At 42.5% G+C, this 21,470-nt stretch overlaps 1 protein-coding gene across 1 annotated transcript in view; it reads left to right on the top strand.

Annotated features, from left to right (window-relative positions):
* Positions 1 to 605: 605 nt before the first annotated feature.
* The window catches only part of LOC121871272, a 144,379-nt gene continuing 123,514 nt past the window's right edge, over positions 606 to 21,470 (top strand). The window contains exon 1 of the mRNA XM_042373494.1: positions 606 to 2,050. Within this exon, the coding sequence (XP_042229428.1) occupies positions 2,041 to 2,050 (10 nt within the window). The 5' untranslated portion in view covers positions 606 to 2,040. The remainder of the gene's footprint in view (positions 2,051 to 21,470) is intronic.

The raw sequence follows: 21,470 nt of genomic DNA, 5'->3' as shown, positions 1-21,470 counted from the left end.
TCAACAATTTACTCATCAAAAAACATTACAGTTGGAGCCACATTACACAGTAGTGAGAACATATAATATATTTTTTATGTTTTATTTTTTTGTGATTCCAGAAATAATTACTTTCATTTATAAAACACTGGGAACTTTAGTGAACGTTATCCTTTATATATTAGTTGTATAATATTATATCTATCTCTCTCGTTATGTTTTTACTGACATAGGTAGAGATAGAATATCGTGTGATACATTTTACATATTCAGCTTTACCATTATATAATTTTTTACCTCCTGTATGTGTCAGTATATGGACGCGCATTAAGTGGTACAGCTGTATGTGGCTATATCGTTATCGTTTTGTGTGGGCAGAGGTACAGTCTATATGAACGATATATTAAATAAATGCTATCATTTAATCGTTATGTCTTTATATCATATAACTATATAGTTGAATATAATGACAAAATAAGACTTTGTAGTGGATATTTAAGTGATTTTTAGTAGTAGTAGTGAAATTTTTAGTATTGAACACTTAAGTTTATTTTAAGTAAGTTGATATTTAAATAAAAAAATCAGTAGGGAACACATCAAATTCCAGACCATTAAAATCCTCAGAGTTTTTGCAGAAGTTGAGTGTGTGTGTGTCTGTGTGTGTGTGTGTGACCGACATACTCTACTAAATATAATAAGTATGAGACATTAACACTAGTATGAGGCATAGATAAAACACTGTGTCACTGAGATCTGTGTCACAACCAACGTGTACGACGGAGATAGAAAATACGGAAGTGTACAGCCAATCACAAGGTCAAGTGTATATAGATTAGTATTGTTGTCTATGGCTTCATGAACACGGAAATAATCTGAAGTAGAATTTATGATTTGTAGTTTATGATCAATTTTAGTGATCATAACCCGGAAATAATCAGTTTAGTGAAGTGATCATAACCTGGAAATAATCAGTTTAGTGACGTGATCATAACCTGGAAATAATCAGTTTAGTGACGTGATCATAATCTGGAAATAATCAGTTTAGTGAAGTGATCATAACCTGGAAATAATCAGTTTAGTGACGTGATCATAACCTGGAAATAATCAGTTTAGTGAAGTAATCATAACCTGGAAATAATCAGTTTAGTGAAGTGATCATAACCTGGAAATAATCAGTTTAGTGACATGATCATAACCCAGAAATAATCAGTTTAGTGACGGGATCAGAACCTGATAATAGGGAGTTTAGTGACGTGATCAAAACCCGGAATTAATCAGTTTGGAGACGTGATAAAAACCTGGAAATAATCAGTATAGTCACGTGATCATAACCTGGAAATAATCAATTTAATAAGTGATGAGCACTATGGAGGAAATAAACACAGTGATCAGAACCAGGAAATAGTCACTGATCAAATCTGGGGAAAACTACTATTGTAAATAAGATTTTTGATCAATATTGTTGAAGTGAACTGAATAAATTGAAAATAAACTGAGTATAAACAATTGATCAGTGTGATAATAAAAGCGAAGCGAATTGATCAATAATAGAACAAAACTGAGAATTGATCAGACCAAAGAATGATGTTAACTTGATCAAAATTCGAGCAAATGTGAGAAACAAATCGTATTTTGTTAATTGGTTGAATAAATTGAAATTGAAAAAGGAGATTTATACCAATTGAGTGATGGTCAATTGATCAAAAATGAAAGTTGCTTGATTATAGCGTCCGTTGAACAAAAACTGATCAAGTTAAGAGAACAATAACTTAAATACCGTTGATCAGAATTTAAGTGTCGTCAAGGGAAATTAAGTAACTGGATTTACAACATTGGGGGTCTGAAATGAAGGGAACTTAAGTGGCCTGAAGTTAAGGTACAGAAGTGAGCTGGAAGAGATATGAACGACACTGATGGAGAACTGAGGAGAACAATAATAGAGGCTGTGAACCAGTAAAAGAGGGAAACAGTGAGAGAAGACGTGATAAACAGAGTAATTGGGTAATGATTACAATGAAGAGGTAACCCGAGGTGACCGCTGTTCACCTGCCGCCACCAGAGATGACACAAGGTAAGTGTGACAGTGACCTCCATTTAGTAGTTTCAAGTGTCAGGGTCATATAACAGGTGTCAGGGTCATATAACAGGTGCTAGGGTCATGTAACAGGTGCCAGGGTCATGTAACAGGTGCCAGGGTCATGTAACAGGTGCCAGGGTCATGTAACAGGTGCCAGGGTCATGTAACAGGTGCCAGGGTCATGTAACATGTGCCAGGGTCATGTAACAGGTGCCAGGGTCATATAACAGGTGCCAGGGTCATGTAACAGGTGCCAGAGTCATGTAACAGGTGCCAGGGTCATGTAACAGGTGCCAGGGTCATGTAACAGGTGCCAGGGTCATGTAACAGGTGCCAGGGTCATGTAACAGGTGCCAGAGTCATGTAACAGGTGCCAGGGTCATGTAACAGGTGCCAGAGTCATGTAACAGGTGCCAGGGTCATATAACAGGTGCCAGGGTCATTAATAAAAGCGTAGCCTTAGTAAATGTAATTATATATCTTGTGTATAATCTAATTTTTAGTTCATAAGAATCTTAACGGGGGGAAATTTTAATTTTTTCTCGAGGAAATCTGCCGTAGATGGAGCACTTAACTGCTCTGATTGTGTGGAAATGTTGAAGTCGAAAATCTGGATAATTAGTTTAAGTATTTTATATTGACTTGTTTTACTCTGAGTGTATGTTGATGTGTGAAGCGCAGAAGCGTTTACAGCGCCCATCTGGGAAGCATGCTAAGTTCATGCTTGCCTTTATGTCTCATGATTTAAGGGCGTAGAAGCCTGAAGGGTCATAGGTTTTATGTCAAGGGCGTAGAAGCAAGTTATTGGAAGCTCCAACAACTTTCCCTGAATACGAATTCGCAACTTTCGATTTACAACAGGTACCTACTTTACTGCTAGGTGAACAGGAACCAAGGGGGGCTAGGAAGTGTGTCCAAACGACTTCCACCGGTCCGGGAATCGAACCCCTGACATCTCGCCAGCGAGGCAATTGGTAGCCATTGCTGTGAGGTTGTATTGAGGTGTTAGGTGGGTGTGGCTGTCTATCTTAAGCGGCCTCACAGCTTACACTTACCTGTATGTTCCATGAAGCAGCTCCACCACCAGTCACTACAGAAACAGTATATGGACTGTGTTGAGCGAGGGAGGATCGTTGTAGCAAGGGTAATGATCAGCCTAGGACCACAACCCCTGCCTTGTCATCCACCACAACGCCTACCCTGTCATCCACCACAACACCTACCCTATCATCCACCACAACACCTACTCTATCATCCACCACAACACCTACTCTATCATCCACCACAACACCTACCCTATCATCCACCACAACACCTACCCTATCATCCACCACAACACCTACCCTGTCATCCACCACAACACCTACCCTATCATCCACCACAACACCTACCCTGTCATCCACCACAACACCTACCCTATCATCCACCACAACACCTACCCTATCATCCACCACAACACCTACCCTATCATCCACCACAAAACATGCCTTGTCATCCAGTGAAGAAATTTTAAATTATCAGCAGGGAATTGTTCGACACGTGAATAAATGTTTGTCGGGTCGAGTTTTAGGATCAGCGAAAGATTCAGGTAATTATTCTTTTAATGGTACTGTAGGAGGTAGTAAGTGTGTGTGTGTGTGTGTGTGTGTGTGTGTGTGTGTGTGTGTGTGTGTGTGTTAAATAATAGACGTAGTAGAGGTAAACATTTATTAAGAAAAGACAAAACAGAGCCCTGAGTTGTGTGATTTACCGGGTGGAAACTTATAAGCAACTTTAACCGTAGTGTAAGCTGCCAGGGTGAGTCAGTACTTCAACCTCACACTCAAGTTAGGTTAGGTTAGGTTAGGTTGAGTATTTTAGGTTAGGTTAAGTTAGGTTAGAGTAGGTTAGGTTGAGTATTTTAGGTTAGGTTAAGTTAGGTTAGAGTAGGTTAGGTTGAGTATTTTAGGTTAGGTTAAGCTTGGTTATGTTAGGTTAGGTTGAGTATTCTAGGTTAGGTTAAGCTGGGTTAAGTTAGGTTAGGTTAGTTTGAGTATTTTAGGTTAGGTTAAGCTGGGTTAAGTTAGGTTAGGTTAGGGAAGTGGACCACCTTACACGGTAAATGACAGAAGTTGCTAACATGGAGGAAATTGATGAAAGCTGATGTCAACAGTTTAGCGGCGAGAAAAGAAAAAGTATTTGACACGGAATTAATTGGCTGCTGCAGGTGATGTTGTCGAAAGTTTATCCTGCCAGAGGGACTGTTAATGGCGCAATTATTATTTTTTGTACTTTACTGGAGATTTAACAGGTTAGGTTAGGTTAGCATTAGGTTAGGTTAGCATTAGGTTAGGTTAACGTGTTTTATTATTTAACGACTTGGCAGAGTAGGACCACAGTAGAGTATATAGGTAAAGATCTCGAACAGCACCGGAGTCGACATATATTAACTCAACTTCAAAATCCACAGATACGTGAACAAAGGTAATTATAGAGAAAGATCCCGCCGACCAACACATCTATTGGTCTCGCCAGGTGCCCCAATATACGACGCTATGATTACACGAAGGATAAGATGACAAATACAGAGCAAGAGAAGAAACATGCTAGACGCGTAGTGAGTGTTTGTCCCTTGTAATGAAACGTAATGCAACCTGTATAATGGGGTATGTGTACGAGGAATTCTTAGAACGAAAACGAAATTTATTGATACGTGTTTTACATTGTTGTTTTTTTTGGGGGGTAACGTGTGTGTGTGTGTAGGAATGGCGACTGCAGGGTGTACAGGTTATTTAATTAATCCCAGAAAGGTTCAGAATAGAATCTAACTTCTAAACCTAAAGTCACCATTTCTCAATTGGTCACCAGTAAGCTTGAGGGGAATCATGGGGTCCACAAGCTTAACACAAAACAACTTCAACACACACCTTATCTAAAACTCTGGACTCCCACAAAACTTAGAGACTAAGCCCGCTGGTCAGTGGTTTTACACACACACACACACACACACACACACACACACACTATTGGCCTCGTTCTTCCCTACATAAATGTGGTTTCTGTTGTCCAGGTAGACGCAAAACACTCTCTATAAACTTACTGTTAATCTTAAGCATAAACTGATATACTGTACATAGATATAACGCAGCTGAACATTTTGAACATTTGAGGAACATAACATAAAGTATATAACTAGGACTGTTCACCCAGTATATAACTAGGACTGTTCACCCTGACAATACTCGCGGCCAGAATATCAGTGTTTGTACAGGACGATAGAACAGGGTGATATAAATTGGGCAGGTGAGGTCTGGCCAATTTATATGGGGATAAAACGGCCCCGACTATGTTGCCAGTTGGCCACATACTGTAGAGCCTCAAACACTGCGGGTAGTCTGGCAAATACTCTCTCTCTCTCTCTCTCTCTCTCTCTCTCTCTCTCCAAATGGACAGACACTTAACCTAACCTAACCCCCAAAATAGACCTAGGATGTTAAATCATCAGGTAAAATAAACTAGGGGGCTAATCTTCATATGATCCGACTATGTTACAGCAAATGAATGTCAAATAAAATGGATAAATTACCCTCTATTTCCTTCACCAGGGAAAGATGGAAACTTGATGCGATATTAACCAGAAATAGACGAAGCTAAATTTGTCTTACATCTGGTAACTGTGAGTCTTGGTTGCCTTGGTAACGAGTTTGATACGAGATACTTGAGTTAACCAGAGGAATGTATGAGTGTTGTGTAGTAACCCCATAATACGCACGTAAATATACTGTTGATGAGTGTTGTGTAGTAACGCTATAACACGCACTTAACGATACTGTTAATGAATGCTGTTTCATAACCCTATACTACTACTACTACTACTACTACTACTACTTTGCTGTCACTCGGAATCGAGTATGATGATCAACCAGCTATGAAGCATTGATATGAATTATTAGGGAGTTTTGAGGTGACTAAAGAAGCCGATACGGGACGGCAGAGTCGTTCACATGAGTTGCACATGGGAGGGCTACATCGAGTGAGGGAGGGGCGGTGGTAGTGTCTTTCCGGCGTTGCCGCTTGTCTGCCTCGGCTTGCAGTCGGGTAACATGGCCAGTCCAGCGTAGTTGCTTATGGATAATGGTAACCTCGATGCTCCTACAGTTGGTGTCAGCAAGAATACTGGCTTTTGTTCTCTCATCTTCCCAGCGAAAGTCTCAAGTGCCTTGAGGTGCCTCCTGTATGTGACCCATATACGTGTAACTTTGTAGATAATTTCAGTTCCCTACAGCTGAAAACATGTTTTTGGAGTCTGACAAAGGCTTTAGATGCACATATGATCCGATGCTGAATCTCTTCATCGATGTCCGCGGTGGTGGACAGGTGGGAGCCGAGATACCGAAAGTGGGTAACATTAGAGAGGGTAGTACCGTTAAGCTGGATGGATGATGGAGGTGTGGCTGAACTAGGGGAAGGTTGAAAGAGAATCTGAATCTTACGTACATTGACCTCAGGATCTCCTGTAGGTTGTGTTCAGTGTGTGCAACAAGGGTGAGGTCGTCTGCATATTGAAACTCAGTAATTGAAGCTGCCGACACCATTGTTCTTGCCTAGAGTCGACTTAAGTTGAAAAGACCCTTCATCTGGTACTCGATGTCCACCCCGCCGGCAAAAATTGGCACTGGCACGAATAAGGAAGGCAGCCAAGATAAGGAAGAACTCAGACCATTGTGCAGGACACTGCCGTTCATACCATCGTGGAGTTGCCTCACAATTGCGATGAATTTTGGTGGGCAGCCAAAACGGCTGAGGGTCCACCAGAGGGCTTCCCTGTTGATCGAATTGAAGGCCTTGGTTAGGTCGATGTAATCCATGTACAGCTTACGACGCTGTTCTCTGCACTTTTCCTGTATCTGGCGGGCAGCAAAGATCACGTCAGTGGTGCCACTTGATTGTCTATGGCCACGTTGAGATTCTGGGAGGAAGTTTTCCGCCTCAGGAAGAAGTCTGTTCAGGAGAACTCTGGCGATAATCTTGCTAGCTGCGGATAGCAGCGAGATCCCGCGGTAGTTGCCACAGTCTGACCGGTCTCCCTTGTTCTTATAAATATTGATGATGGAGGCATCTTTAAGAGCTTGGTGGATTTCCTCCTTTTCCCATATGTTCTCCAGGAAAGAGTGGAGACGGCTGATAAGCAGAGGTCCTCCTGCTTTATACACCTCGGCTGGGATTCCATCAGGCCCTGAGGCTTTGTTATTTTTCATCTGGCTACCTCAGCCAGGGATGGAAGATAGCTGAGGTGGGTCAGCTCTGGATGCTGAGGGACCTGCTGGGCAGTCAGGACATCCACATCGGTGTTTTGGTGGAGCAGTGAATGGTAGCGCACTTTCCAGCGCTGAAGGACCCCTTCATCGTCTTTAATTATGGAGTTACCGTCGGATGAGTGAAGGGGGCTGCGCCACGAGTGATTGGCCCATAAAACGTTTTGGTGGAATTTAAAAATTCGCACATTTTGTATTGATCTGCAAATTTTTGTGGTCAACATGCTTTATATTTAAACCAGTAGTTCTTTAGAATGCGAAGTTCCCGCTGGGCCGCCGCTTTCTTGTTGCGGAAGGTATCAGCTTTGGTCCGAGATTGAGGGTTGTTCTGCAATTCAGTTGAAGCAGGACATTTATCATCGACGAGTACATTGATTGCCTGGTCATTTTCATCAAACCAGTCCTGGTGTATTCTTTCGATCTGGCCGAGGGTCTCTGCAGGTTTTTGTGTCATGACAGTGTCGAGAATATCCTTTTCAGCACTGGGATGTGGGTTGTTTGCTGTTAGGTTGTTTATCAGACCATTTTCAAGCTACTCTCTGAAAGCATGTGCTACCACTGGATCCTCCAGACGCCTAGTGTTAAAACCTCTTCTGGAGGCGTGCTGCCTTCGCCATTTTGGGGCAACGTGAAGTGAGAGCTTTGCTCCGACGAGCCGATGATTAGTGTCGCAGTGGTCTGAGCCATACATGGCTCGGGTGATGGGGACATCTCGGCGATCTCTTTCTCTGACAATGATGTAGTCAATGAGATGCCAGTGGTGAACGTCCATGACACTACCTTGACAGTCAACTGGTGAACGTCCATGACACTACCTTGACAGTCCGCTGGTGAACGTCCATGACACTACCTTGACAGTCAACTGGTGAACGTCCATGACACTACATTGATTGTCAACTGGTGAACGTCCATGACACTACCTTGACTGTCAACTGGTGAACGTCCATGACATTACCTTGACAGTCAACTGGTGAACGTCCATGACACTACCTTGACAGTCAACTGGTGAACGTCCATGACACTACCTTGACAGTCAACTGGTGAACGTCCATGACACTACCTTGACCGTCAACTGGTGAACGTCCATGACACTACCTTGACCGTCAACTGGTGAACGTCCATGACACTACCTTGACCGTCAACTGGTGAACGTCCATGACACTACCCTGACAGTCAACTGGTGAAAGTCCATGACACTACCTTGACAGTCAACTGGTGAAAGTCCATGACACTACCTTGACAGTCAACTGGTGAAAGTCCATGACACTACCTTGACAGTCAACTGGTGAAAGTCCATGACACTACCTTGACAGTCAACTGGTGAACGTCCATGACACTACCTTGACAGTCAACTGGTGAACATGCCGCAGTAAACGTTCATGTGTTTAAACTGCTTTCCCTTCCCTATCTAAATGGCTCTACAAAATACGTTAATGGTCACTTTTCTCACATTCTGGAGGTAAATACAGTACAGGTTGTTAATAAATAAAGAGGCAACATAATGCTTGTAAACAGAGAAGAATGGGTTAGTAAATTACTCCTATATCGTTATGAATGGGTTAGTAAATTACTCCTATATCGTTATGAATGGGATAGTAAATTACTCCTATATCGTTATGAATGGGTTAGTAAATTACTCCTATATCGTTATGAATGGGTTAGTAAATTACTCCTATATCGTTATGAATGGGTTAGTAAATTACTCCTATATCGTTATGAATGGCTTAGTAAATTACTCCTATATCGTTATGAATGGGTTAGTAAATTACTCTTATATCGTTATGAATGGGTTAGTAAATTACTCTTATATCGTTATGAATGGGTTTGTATATTACTCCTATATCGTTATGAATGGGTTAGTAAATTACTCTTATATCGTTATGAATGGGTTTGTATATTACTCCTATATCGTTATGAATGGGTTAGTAAATTACTCTTATATCGTTATGAATGGGTTTGTATATTACTCCTATATCGTTATGAATGGGTTAGTAAATTACTCTTATATCGTTATGAATGGGTTAGTAAATTACTCCTATATCGTTATAAATGGGTTAGTAAATTACTCCTATATCGTTAAGAATGGGTTAGTAAATTACTCCTATATCGTTATGAATGGGTTAGTAAATTACTCCTATATCGTTATGAATGGGTTAGTAAATTACTCCTATATCGTTATGAATGGGTTAGTAAATTACTCCTATATCGTTATGAATGGGTTAGTAAATTACTCCTATATCGTTATGTACCTCAATGTGCAGTGTAAGGCGCCTATATCCCGCTGGGTATCTTTACAAAACGTAGCAGGACCTCGACTTGTATTCATCAACTTGACGACCACAAAAGTATACAAGAACTTTTTCAGGGTTGATAACAGATGATGGAGTCCATTTTACATTCGTCCACCTTTTGATGTCAACAACTTTGTCTAAATCCCTCAGAAAGATTTGTTATTTTCGTGGCTCTGTGGCTCTTCCTCTCTCCTCACCACGCTAGGAGGAGGGAGGCATGGCTCTTCCTTCCTCCTCACCACTCTAGGGGGAGGGAGGTGTGGCTCTTCCCCTCTCCTCACCATACTAGGGGGAGGGAGGCGTGGTTTTCCCCTCTCCTCACCACACCAGGGGGAGGCGTGGCTCTTCCCCTCTCCTCACCACACCAGGGGGAGGCGTGGCTCTTCCCTCTCCTCCCACCACCAGGGGGGCGTGGCTCTTCCTCTCCTCCACCACACCGGGGGGGAGGGAGGCCCTTCCCCTCCTCACCACCGGGGGGAGGGGAGAGGGGAGGGCCCTTCCCCTCCTCACCACACCAGGAGGCGTGGCTCTTCCCTCTCCTCACCACACAGGGGAGGCGTGGCTCTTCCCCCTCCTCACCACACCAGAGGGAGGGGGAGAGGCCCTTCCCCCTCCTCACCACACCAGGGGGAGGCGTGGCTCTTCCCCTCTCCTCACCACACCAAGGGGAGGCGTGGCTCTTCCCCTCTCCTCACCACACCAGGGAGAGGGAGAGTGGCCCTTCCCCTGTCCTCACCACACTAGGGGATGGGAAGGGAATCATTAACCTAGAACTTAAAGCCTCACGCTGTTGGACTTAACCTAACCTAACCTAACCATTAACTTGTGCTGCTCCAACACTGCCTAATGTAATTTTAATATATAAATGTAAATGGTGTATAACTAAGGGGAGTTAAATATTGACAGGTAACTAAGGGGAGTTAAATACTGACAGGTAACTAAGGGGTTAAATATTGACAGGTAACTAAGGGGAGTTAAATACTGACAGGTAACTAAGGGGAGTTAAATATTGACAGGTAACTAATGGGTTAAATATTGACAGGTAACTAAGTGGGGTGCAAGAATTGTAGGTACAGCCCATCTCTCACCTTAATCACTTTTTACACCTGTCACATTAGTACGTGTGTTGAGGTACTGCCTTACCTTTGTGTCTTGACTGGATGACTGAGGTACAGTCATTGTAGCGACTGAGTGACAGTACAAGAAACACTTGACATGAACATTTTACTCGTGTTCTGTTCGTGTGGCTTTCGTATAAGGTCAAGTGATGCTGTTTACTGACAAACTTCTGCAACATTTGGATTGTATTTCACGTCCAGCTTCCAAAGTTTCATGTTCCGTGGACTGCTGGCACCTCCGGGAGTGGGGTAAGAGTTCCACTTAATGTACAGTCCCCTTCAATAGTGCGTTTACAAGGGCTAGTCAGGTTTTGTGCAGTGTGGCAGCCCTGTGTTTGCTTACATTCGACAGAAGGAAACTCGCATTAGTAAATATACTGTGGAGTCAGAGTGAAACAGTATTAAAACAAATATTTCAATGTAATGATTTGCGGGAATGATTATATGACGAGCTCCTGTTAACTTTCACTTCTATCATGCTGTACTTTTGTTGATCTTTTATTAAATATCGAATTTAACACGAATTTACTTCTAAATGATGGTAATTATTTGACTGTTATTTACTTTTGTTCAATAACACAGGATCCAATCAAATCATATCCACTAACTTCAGTACATGACCAAAATAATTTATCTTGAATACCAATATAATATGCAATGTGACTAGTAACTCCCACAGAATTTTTACACAGACAGCTCTTTCAGCAGTGTGTGTGTGGGGAGCCTGTCAGTGGCCAACTCTGTCAGGTTAGGAGCTAAATGTGTGAAATATTAGTAATTATCAGGTATCTGTAAAATGAACTGTTGTTCATCATCACTATTACAGTCTCATCATCATCACTATCACAGTCTCATCATCATCATCACTATCACAGTCTCATCATCATCACTATCACAGTCTCGTCATCATCACTATCACAGTCTCATCATCATCACTATTACAGTCTCATCATCATCATCATCACTATCACAGTCTCATCATCATCATCATCACTATCACAGTCTCATCATCATCATCACTATCACAGTCTCATCATCATCATCATCATCACTATCACAGTCTCATCATCATCACTATCACAGTCTCATCATCATCATCACAAACTCCCTGTACCCATCACTTGCTCTTAACAGTCAACACACACACTTGTCCCTGAAGCCAGACACAGATAAGTTGGTCTTATCAGCGAGAGGAAGTTAACAACAGGTTATTGTAACACACGTAGTAGGTCTTGGAGTACGCACAGTGACTTGATTATTCATCTTAACTTATGTCCAACAGAGATAACTTACCCTAACTTGCGTATCTGTTAACAGGGTATTATTAAAAGTTGTATTATCATTTACTAAAATCAGCATTACTAAATTATTGGATAAAAAGGTTACATGACTTCCTGGTTGAATAGTTGTTATCAGTTGTGTAATATTGGTTATAAATTTCTATAGTTGTATATATTTAGCTGTGTTTAATATGGTTGTTGTACTACTTTATGACGTCATTTATGTGTTCCTCGTCAGTCAGTTAATTCGGGGTGAGGGTAAGAGATCAGGAGGGTGAGGGTAAGAGGTCATGAGGGGTGAGGGGAAGAGGTCATGGCGGGTCAGGGTATTGTATAGAAAACCAAAAATAAATCGAAAGTATCATAAATTTAGACACGGAAAAAAAATGGAACTAATGTATTTATTCACTGCTGCCAGAATCACTCCTTAAGTATCAGTAACGTGGACAGTGACGTTCCTTCCCTATTCCTGGTGAGGACGTCTGCCACCAACAAGTAACATAATTAACTTGGGCCAACAGGTGTTCTTGTTTTTTTTGTCATTATCCAACATTTCTTAAACGCGTGGCGATGACAATGTAATTAAACAAACTGTAACAATCTCCCAGACCATGGCTAGGAGGTGGTGGGTGGGGAGGCTAGAGGGGGAGAGGGAGGGGGGGTGAGTAAAGAGCTTGGGGTGGAGATGTGAGAGGGAGTAGGGAGCTTAATGGGGAGATCAAGAGGTGAGGAGAGAGTAAGGAGATTGGGGGAGAAGTGGGGAGGTGAGGAGGGAGGAGGAGTAGGGAAAGGGGACAGACATAGGAAGAGAGAAAGGAAAGAAGAGATAAAGGAGATACAGATAAAGGAAGGGAAGGAAAGGCGGAAGGAAGGGTATAGGAGAAAGGATGACAAGAGGAGAGAGGTGAGGAGGAAGGGAGGGAAAAAGAGAGAGGGAGGAGAGGGGAAAGAAAAGTGGAGGGAGGGAGGGAGGTGAGGAAGTGAAGGGAAGGGGAGAGAGGGAGAGAGAGAGGGGGGAATAAGAAAGGGAGGAAGATAGAGAGAGAGGAAAGGAATAAAGAAAAAAGTAGAGAAACAAAATGATGGGAAGAAAGTAATATGAGGGAGGGAAGAAAGACAAAGTGAGAGCGGGAGAGACGGAAGGAAGATGACAAGTAGAGAAGGAAATAACTGAAACAATAAGAGTAGGAGTGAAGTGGGGAGGGGGGAAGGCGATGTCTTCCCCCGGGTCGATAGTGAAGTGTTGTGAGAAGAGGTCTGGAGGGTTGAGGGGGGCGGTGAGGGTAGGAGGTCAAGGAGGGTGAGGGTGGAGGTCGATGGGGGTGAGGTAGGAGGTCGAGGGGGTGAGGGTAGGTCGAGGGGGTGAGGGTGGGGAGGTGTGTGGGTAGGGTGGTGGGAGGTGGTGGGTGTTGGTGGGTGAGTTGGGTGGTGAGGTGGGTGAGGGGGGGGTGAGGGTAGGTGGTGGGGTGAGGAGGTGGTGGGGTGGGTAGGTGGTCGAGGGGTGAGGGTAGGTGCTGGGGATGTGGTGCTGGGTGGTATGTGCTGCTGGTGGTACGTGGTGCTGGGTGGTATGTGGTGCTGGTGGTACGTGGTGCTGGGTGGTGCGTGGTGGTACGTGGTGCTGGGTGGTGCGTGGTGCTGTGGTATGTGGTGCTGGGTGGTACGTGGTGCTGGGTGGTGCGTGGTGGTACGTGGTGCTGGGTGGTGTGGTGCTGGGTGGTGCGTGGTGTGGTGCTGGTATGTGGTGCTGGGTACGTGGTGCTGGGTGGGTGGTGCTGGTGGTACGTGGTGCGTGGTGGTGGTGGGTGGTATGTGGTGCTGGGTGGTACGTGGTGCTGGGTGGTATGTGGTGCTGGGTGGTGGTGCTGTGGTGGTGGTACGTGGTGCTGGGTGGTATGTGGTGCTGGGTGGTATGTGGTGCTGGGTGGTGCGTGGTGGTACGTGGTGCTGGGTGGTACGTGGTGCTGGTGCGTGGTGGGTGGTACTGTGGTGTGCTGGGTGGTACGTGGTGCTGGGTGGTACGTTGTGCTGGGTGGTTATTGGTGCTAGGCGGTACGTGGTGCCGGGTGGTTATTGGTGCTAGGTGGTGGTGCTGCTGGGTGGCGTGGTGCTGCTAGGTGGTACGTGGTGCTGGGTGGTACGTTGTGCTGGGTGGTTATTGGTGCTAGGCGGTACGTGGTGCCGGGTGGTTATTGGTGCTAGGTGGTACGTGGTGCTGCTTGGTACGTGGTGCTGGGTGATACGTGGTGCTGCTGGGTGGGTGGTGCTGGGTGGTACGTGGTTCTGGTTTGTACGTTGTGCTGAGTGGTCCGTGGTGCTGGGTGGTACGTGGTGCTGGGTGTGTACGTGTGCTGCGTGGTGCTGGGTGGTACGTGGTGTGCTGGGTGGTACGTACGTGCTGTGTGGTACGTGGTGCTGGGTGGTACGTGGTGCTGGGTGGTACGTGGTGCTGGGTGGTACTATAAGTTGACCATTAGTTCAAATAACGTTCTCACAAAAAGAGTTTCGTATCAAAGCTTAACGAGTTGAAAGTAGAAACATCTTTAGTGCATTAAATTAAACTTTAATTACAATGAGAAATAACCTCCGTTATCATAGTTCATTCCTGTAAAAAATAACTTCACTCCGGCTACCAACTTTGTGTCGTATATTGAATGAGTAATTAAGATGTTTTTTTTTTTTTGGTCATAACTTTAGGATAAAATTCATATTGGAGACGTTTGAAGATCCGTCTCGTGTGTGTGTGGGATAAAGTCATCTTCTTGCTCTTACCACAAGTTTTGTTTAAATTTACGAGTCATTCTGTTCCTCCCGACAATATAAACTTGCCTCATGCATCCATTTCTTCCACTGTCTGTGTTCGGATCTTTTCCCAAACAGTCTTAACTTTTTCTTCTCTTGACATATGCAACCTTCTCCTCCTCCTTCCTGACATGCCCAAGTTATCTACACACGAGAAGGCTTTGTCTGTGACCCATACCGTCGTCACTGAGTCATAACAGCACCTGGGATCATCTCTTCTGTAGAGTTATATTGAAAGTTGTGCCAGGTAAGGTTTAGCTGTGACGCTCTTTCGTGGTGTACACATTGACGAAGGAGTTGTTTGGTGTGGTAGTTTACCTGAGGATAATATTACTAAGGAACTCGGCGGGCAAGTGGATACAGTGCTCGCCACCTGCTTCAACTTGAGGAAGTGAATGTGATCGAGTGCAGTACCGGCCACGCTGCCTCCTTGTGTACCGAAGGCTTAATGCACATTGTGTTGTATCCACCTGTCTCTAATGGAAAGTCATGCCTGTGAGACCTTCTTTAATTAGATATTATTTTACACAGATGGGAGAAATAACACACACACACACACACACACACACACACACACACACACACACAAACACACACACACAAACACACACGCTAAAACATATACATGAACAAGGCTTGAGGTAAGCTATTAATTAACTGATGACAGGAGATATGTGTATGTATATATGTAAGGTGAGGAGCTTCAGGTAGATTCTGACGTAAAACAACACAGGTAGGAACAATCATAGAGAGAGAGAGAGAGATCCTAAGGCGGTGTTTAGTAGTAATTCAGAAGGTAAAATGGAGAGCAGAGTGTCGGGGGTTGATCCCAGCCCCTGGTAGTAGTGTTATGAATGTCAACACAACATTGGTAGGAATTACCATGAGAGTCTGTAAATGAAAGACTCACCGTAAAAAATAAATCACTCTGTTGCTGCTGTAAAAGATGAGGGGGGCGTGGGTGTGAGGGAAGCTGGTGGGAAGGGTGGGTAGGAGGGAGGAGGGAGGGGTAAATGAGTGGAAGGATTGGAGAGAGGGAGGGAAGGAGCTTCGGTGGAAGGAAGGGGGGGTGGGTGGGTGAGCGAGTGGATGGTTTGGAAGGAGGGAGAGAGAGGGGGGTGAATGATTGGATGGATTGAAGTTGGAGGGGGAAGGAGATTCGGTGGAAGGAAGGTGGGAGGGAGTTAATGAGTCGATTAGTTGAAAGGAGGGAGAGAGGGAAGGCGAAGCATAAACTGTGAGGTGTAATGTGTTAATTCATTAAATCTTGCTCGGGGAAGACACTTACACCCGTCACGCCTCTTAAGGACTAACTGAGGCGGGTGACTGTATGAGCTGTTTGTTCTTCTTGCTCTTTATATTTGGGTACTTATATTTTGGTTTCTCTGAGAGAGAGAGAGAGCCACTATTACAGGAAATAACATTTTCTTTATCGGCATCATTAATTAGCTGACGTTTCCTCAGCACTTTCTTCTGACATCAGACAAAGGTGCAGTAAACATAAAAAAAAAATAATTTAGAGAATAACTTTGACTAAAATCCGATATCTTATGGGTTCCCCCAAAATAATTTCTGTGTAAGAAGTCATTAAATGTGAAGAGAAAAACAACAAAGAGTTATTGTGGTAAGCAACACGAGTCGTGAGTGTTTACACTGTTCTTGGTCTGGTCTTGGTACGAGGCTCAACTCTTCAAGTGATTGATATCTCGACGGACGCTTTAATTATATACAGAAGGTGGAGAGATTCAAGACTTCATGTAGCGAGACATGAAAAGAGTTTTACTCCCAAAACACTGTTCTTCTCTTGGTTTGACAGGTAGAAGTGCTCTTTTAAGTGTTAAGTTGTCAATCAGGAGATAATTTATATCATCCATCATGTATAGTGGTCACCTGTAGCTCAACGAGGTGCAGTCACCCCCAAATGCCCTGTCGTCTCTCCTCCTGAATCACCAACCCCGAGATTCAGATTCGTGATCCCGAAGCAGTTAATACTGATGCATTATTCTGACCATAAATGCTTCGGATTTACGATTCTGACTCTCGTGGTTGGTCATTCAGGATGAGAGGCGACAGGACGTTTTTGTGGGTGACTACTTGAAGAGGAACTCCACTAATTTCCAATGGGTGGATCACCGCTGCTTCTTAGCTTTAAAAATCTTTTCGTTTACCTACTGGCTCTTAGCTACTGCTGTTTCAGACTGTCAACAGAAGCCTTAGAAACACTTCTGCCTTAGAAGTGGTCGTGAGGAAGGTTGTCTTGTTTAAATAGCCTGACAGCACCTTGTGTGTGTGTATGTGTGTGGCCTGTTGTACTGTATACTCATTACGCTTTCGCCTCCAAACTTTTGCCAACATGCTTGTCATTCGGTAATCTCTACTGTAATAGAATGTCAACACCAAGATTGCGAGCGGCAATGTAGAAACACATCCACGATATTGTTTGGCAAAGTCTAATCTTGGAATATTTTCTGAAGTGGCGTTTTTCTACAGCTTCTCCTATTGCTGTTTCTAATTTGGTATATTCAGAGGAAATTCTCCACATTGTACTCAAACCTGAAGGCCCGTTTGTGTTGGTAAGTAATTTTCCATCCTGGTCGACCACAAATGGAATATCGGGACTGTAAGGATTCCTTCATCTGTGTAGCGGCCTTAGTGTAGTTTTGCATGCGAGCTTTTCTGATTGTATTCCCTGGTAAACTGATTCCATCTATGTAGTGGCCGCGTGTATGTGTGGGTGTTGCGGTGTGTTGGGGGACAATGTGGTTCCCTTGGTGGCTCTTGTGGGATGAGATGTCAGACGTTGAACTGCTTCTCTCTTGAAGGTGGTTCATGGTTCTTTTCCTCAGTGCTGGAGGTAGTGTGTAGTGTGTCTCCTATACTGATGGTCCATGGTAGTGTGTCTCCTATACTGATGGTTCATGGTAGTTGTGTCTCCTATACTGATGGTTCATGGTAGTGTGTCTCCTATACTTATGGTTCATGGTAGTGTCTCCTATACTGATGGTTCATGGTAGTGTGTCTCCTATGCTGATGGTTCATGGTAGTTGTGTCTCCTATACTGATGGTTCATGGTAGTGTGTCTCCTATGCTGATGGTTCATGGTAGTGTCTCCTATACTGATGGTTCATGGTAGTTGTGTCTCCTATACTGATGGTTCATGGTAGTTGTGTCTCCTATACTGATGGTTCATGGTAACTTGTCTACGTCTTATCATTTGGTTAGTGGTTCTTTTTACAACATAATCCCATCATACTTTACCAATGTTAAAATGTTTGGTGGCAGGACTTCATTTTTCTTCAGAACACACACACACACACACACACACGCACACGCACACGTAAAAATAATAATAATAATAATAATAATAATATCAACAACACCTCATATCACTCGTCTGTTTGATGTCCTTGAAGGTAAAATTAATTCTCTAACTTGGTTTGTCACCTCTTAAGGGGAAACTCGTCCAATTTAAAAACTAATTTAAGATGGCGGAGTTTGATGCCATAACAAGATGCCCTATGATGTTTGAGTTTACTGATGTTTATAGTGATGGTGGCGATGATGGTGATGGTGGGGATGAGGGTGGTGATGGTTGTGTTGGTGCCGATGATGATGATGGTGTTGATGGTGGTGGCGGTGGTGATGGTGGGGATGATAATGGTGATGGAAATATATTATTATTACCTGTATTATTATTATTATTATTATTATTATTATTATTATTATTATTATTATTATTATTATTATTATTGTTGTTGTTGTCGTTGTTGTTGTTATTGTCATTATTATTATCATTATTATTATCATTATCGTCGTCGTCATTATCATTATCATTATCATTGCTATTGCCGTGGGAGCAAACATAAGCTTTACATTTTCCCGCCCTATCGTACATCACTTTTTTGTCCATGTAAAAATATATATATTGTAATCACCCAATGTTTTTGTTTTCATGTTAGGATGATCTGTTGTTGATCTACACAGCTGGACGGTGTAGCATAACTGATGATTATTTTCAATCCGAGGCGTAGAGCCGGTGAAATAATACATGGTTATTTGTACCTACGGGATGATGCCTCTCTTATATTGCTATTTTTGTTATTGTTCCTAGTAGTGCTTGTAAATATTTTTGTTGTTGTAATAGTAGTTATGATTGTATTGATTATGTTTTTGTTGTGGTAGTACTTGTAGATTTATTATTATTATTATTATTATTATTATTATTATTATTATTATTATTATTATTATTATTATTATTATTTATAGTAGTAGTTAATACACAATAACAAAATGAAAGACAATCAATACATATCTAACGTGGTCGACTATAACAGAGAAGAGAAGCACACTTTTACCAGTCGTCTACTGATACAGGAAGGAACAGTTAGTGAAAGCCGATAATTTGAGTCTCCAACAGTCGACCAACTATTACTGGACACTTTATTGAAGGCGATGCCATCAATTCCGTCAGAAAAGAGCCATAAAGGAAGTTTCAGAAACGTGTTCGACCAAGAAATTGAGAGATCGTAGTACACAAAACAACACTGAACATTTGGGACAAAACGCTCCATACCGAATAGCATACACCAACAAACACATTGATTGTTTGTTTGTATAGAGAGTTAAAAACAAAGCAAATAGTAAAAAAAAAAAGCGAGTTGTTTTGTGTTTGTTGTCTTTACTGCACGAGGTGTTTGGCCTGTGTGTGTGTGTGTGTGTGTGTGTGTGTGTGTGTGTGTGTGTGTGTGTGTTTAGAGAGAAGGCTATTTCTGGTTCCCTTATTAACAAGATGAGGGTAGATGATACAGTTCTCGTAAGTGTACCTCGACAACTCTCTCATTCTCTCTCAAAATATATACATAAACATTCTACATCATTACTTAGGTTATTCTTACCAGTTTAATGAGGTGGTAATGTCTTAATTGCTATATGTACTCGTAATTGCGATATGTACTCGTTATTGCTATATGTACTCGCAATTGCTATATGTACTCGTTATTGCTATATGTACTCGCAATTGTTATATGTACTCGTAATTGCTATATGTACTCGTAATTGCTACCTGCACTTCCTCTATATATGCAAAATTATTATATTTTATTTTTTATATTCAACTAATAACGTTTTTTTTTCATTTATTGTTCCACTTCCCTTACCTGCCGTCATCCTCCAAGATAACTTAAATATTATTATCATTATGGTATATCAGAGGCACAGGTGTCATACGTATCCTGACATGCACTTGACACACACGACACACCAAGACTGTAACACGTTATTCGTCGTGACAAAATTTGTGGTTTGTTTCAAAATATTTTGCATCGCTCAATTAAAATATTCGATTAAATTCTTTCGTCTTTTTTTTTTAATAGAACAAAGTTTGTTTGGTCAGTCTAATGTCTGAAATTCATTTGTTTTTATTTAAATTAAAAACTAATACTACATATATACATTTTCACGGTGATGCTCATTTGTTCGACTGTTTAATCAGATTCAATTATGGTTTTTTTACTCATCAAATTCTTTCAATAGTTTTCACAGTTATTTTTATTACCGCTTTATGTAACAAATACCAAACTCAATTCCCAGCACGATTTACCAACGCTGACAACATCATCGACACTTCAATTGAAATATACATATGAGTGTTATGGGACGCTCACTGGCGGGTTGTCACAAACATTTTAAAGTAACTTCATTCACCATGTACTGACAAACTCGGCTTATATTGCCTTTTTCTGACGCAGTAGTTTGGTGATTTAAGGGCTGCGGTGGACGAGTGGCTACAGCGCTCATATCCTGTCCTAAGGGTCACCGGTTAAATCTCAGGTTACCTCGAGTCCACCCAGCTGTAAATGTATGTATGTATGTATGTATGTATGTATGTATATATGGATGTATGTATGTATGTATGTATGTATGTATGTTATAGTTGTAAAATATGGTACACATCCCAGTATCGGACACATGTGAGGGAGGACCATCGTGTGGCCGCTGTGTGGGTGTCATCTCTCAGTAATTAATTACCAGAGTGAATACATTATACTTTGTTTTTTACTTCGTGAATATTGATAATGATACTGATTACTACAACTACCCTTACTGCTGCTCTTGTTCTTTACTTATACTACTGCTACTGCTACTTTTACTAGTGCTACTACTACTGCTACTGTTACTACTGCTACTACTGCTACTGTTACTAGTATTACTACTACTTTTTTTTTTAACGTGGCCTCCAGCCTCCCCCAATAGCCACACCTTCGCCGCCATTTTATTACCTTACTATTAAATATCCTAATACATAAGTAGCTATCCTAGCTGTGTTGAATTAGTTGAGCCGCAGATCTATGCGGCATTCAGTGACTGTAGCCTCATAGTCAATATCTGCAGCAGTTGTCGGCATTGGGGCAGAAGCTCTCGTTCCCCTGAGGCAGAGCAAAGCCGACCGAAGGAGAGAGAAAGACAGTCGACATCTCATCCAGGGTGTAACATAACTTCTGGGCTGCTGCTTCTGTTCGGAGATCACCTCCGCGAGTCTGGCGTAGAAACATCTTGCACTTGGTCCCATCCCACCAGAGGTTGTGAACACTAGAGGAGTGAAGCTGCCTTGATCAACGTTTTGAATTCTC

This window comes from Homarus americanus, unplaced genomic scaffold (assembly GCF_018991925.1).
Source record: "Homarus americanus isolate GMGI-L3 unplaced genomic scaffold, GMGI_Hamer_2.0 scaffold46973, whole genome shotgun sequence".
Lineage (NCBI taxonomy): Eukaryota > Metazoa > Arthropoda > Malacostraca > Decapoda > Nephropidae > Homarus > Homarus americanus.
This window is presented reverse-complemented; position numbering and strand designations above follow the sequence as displayed.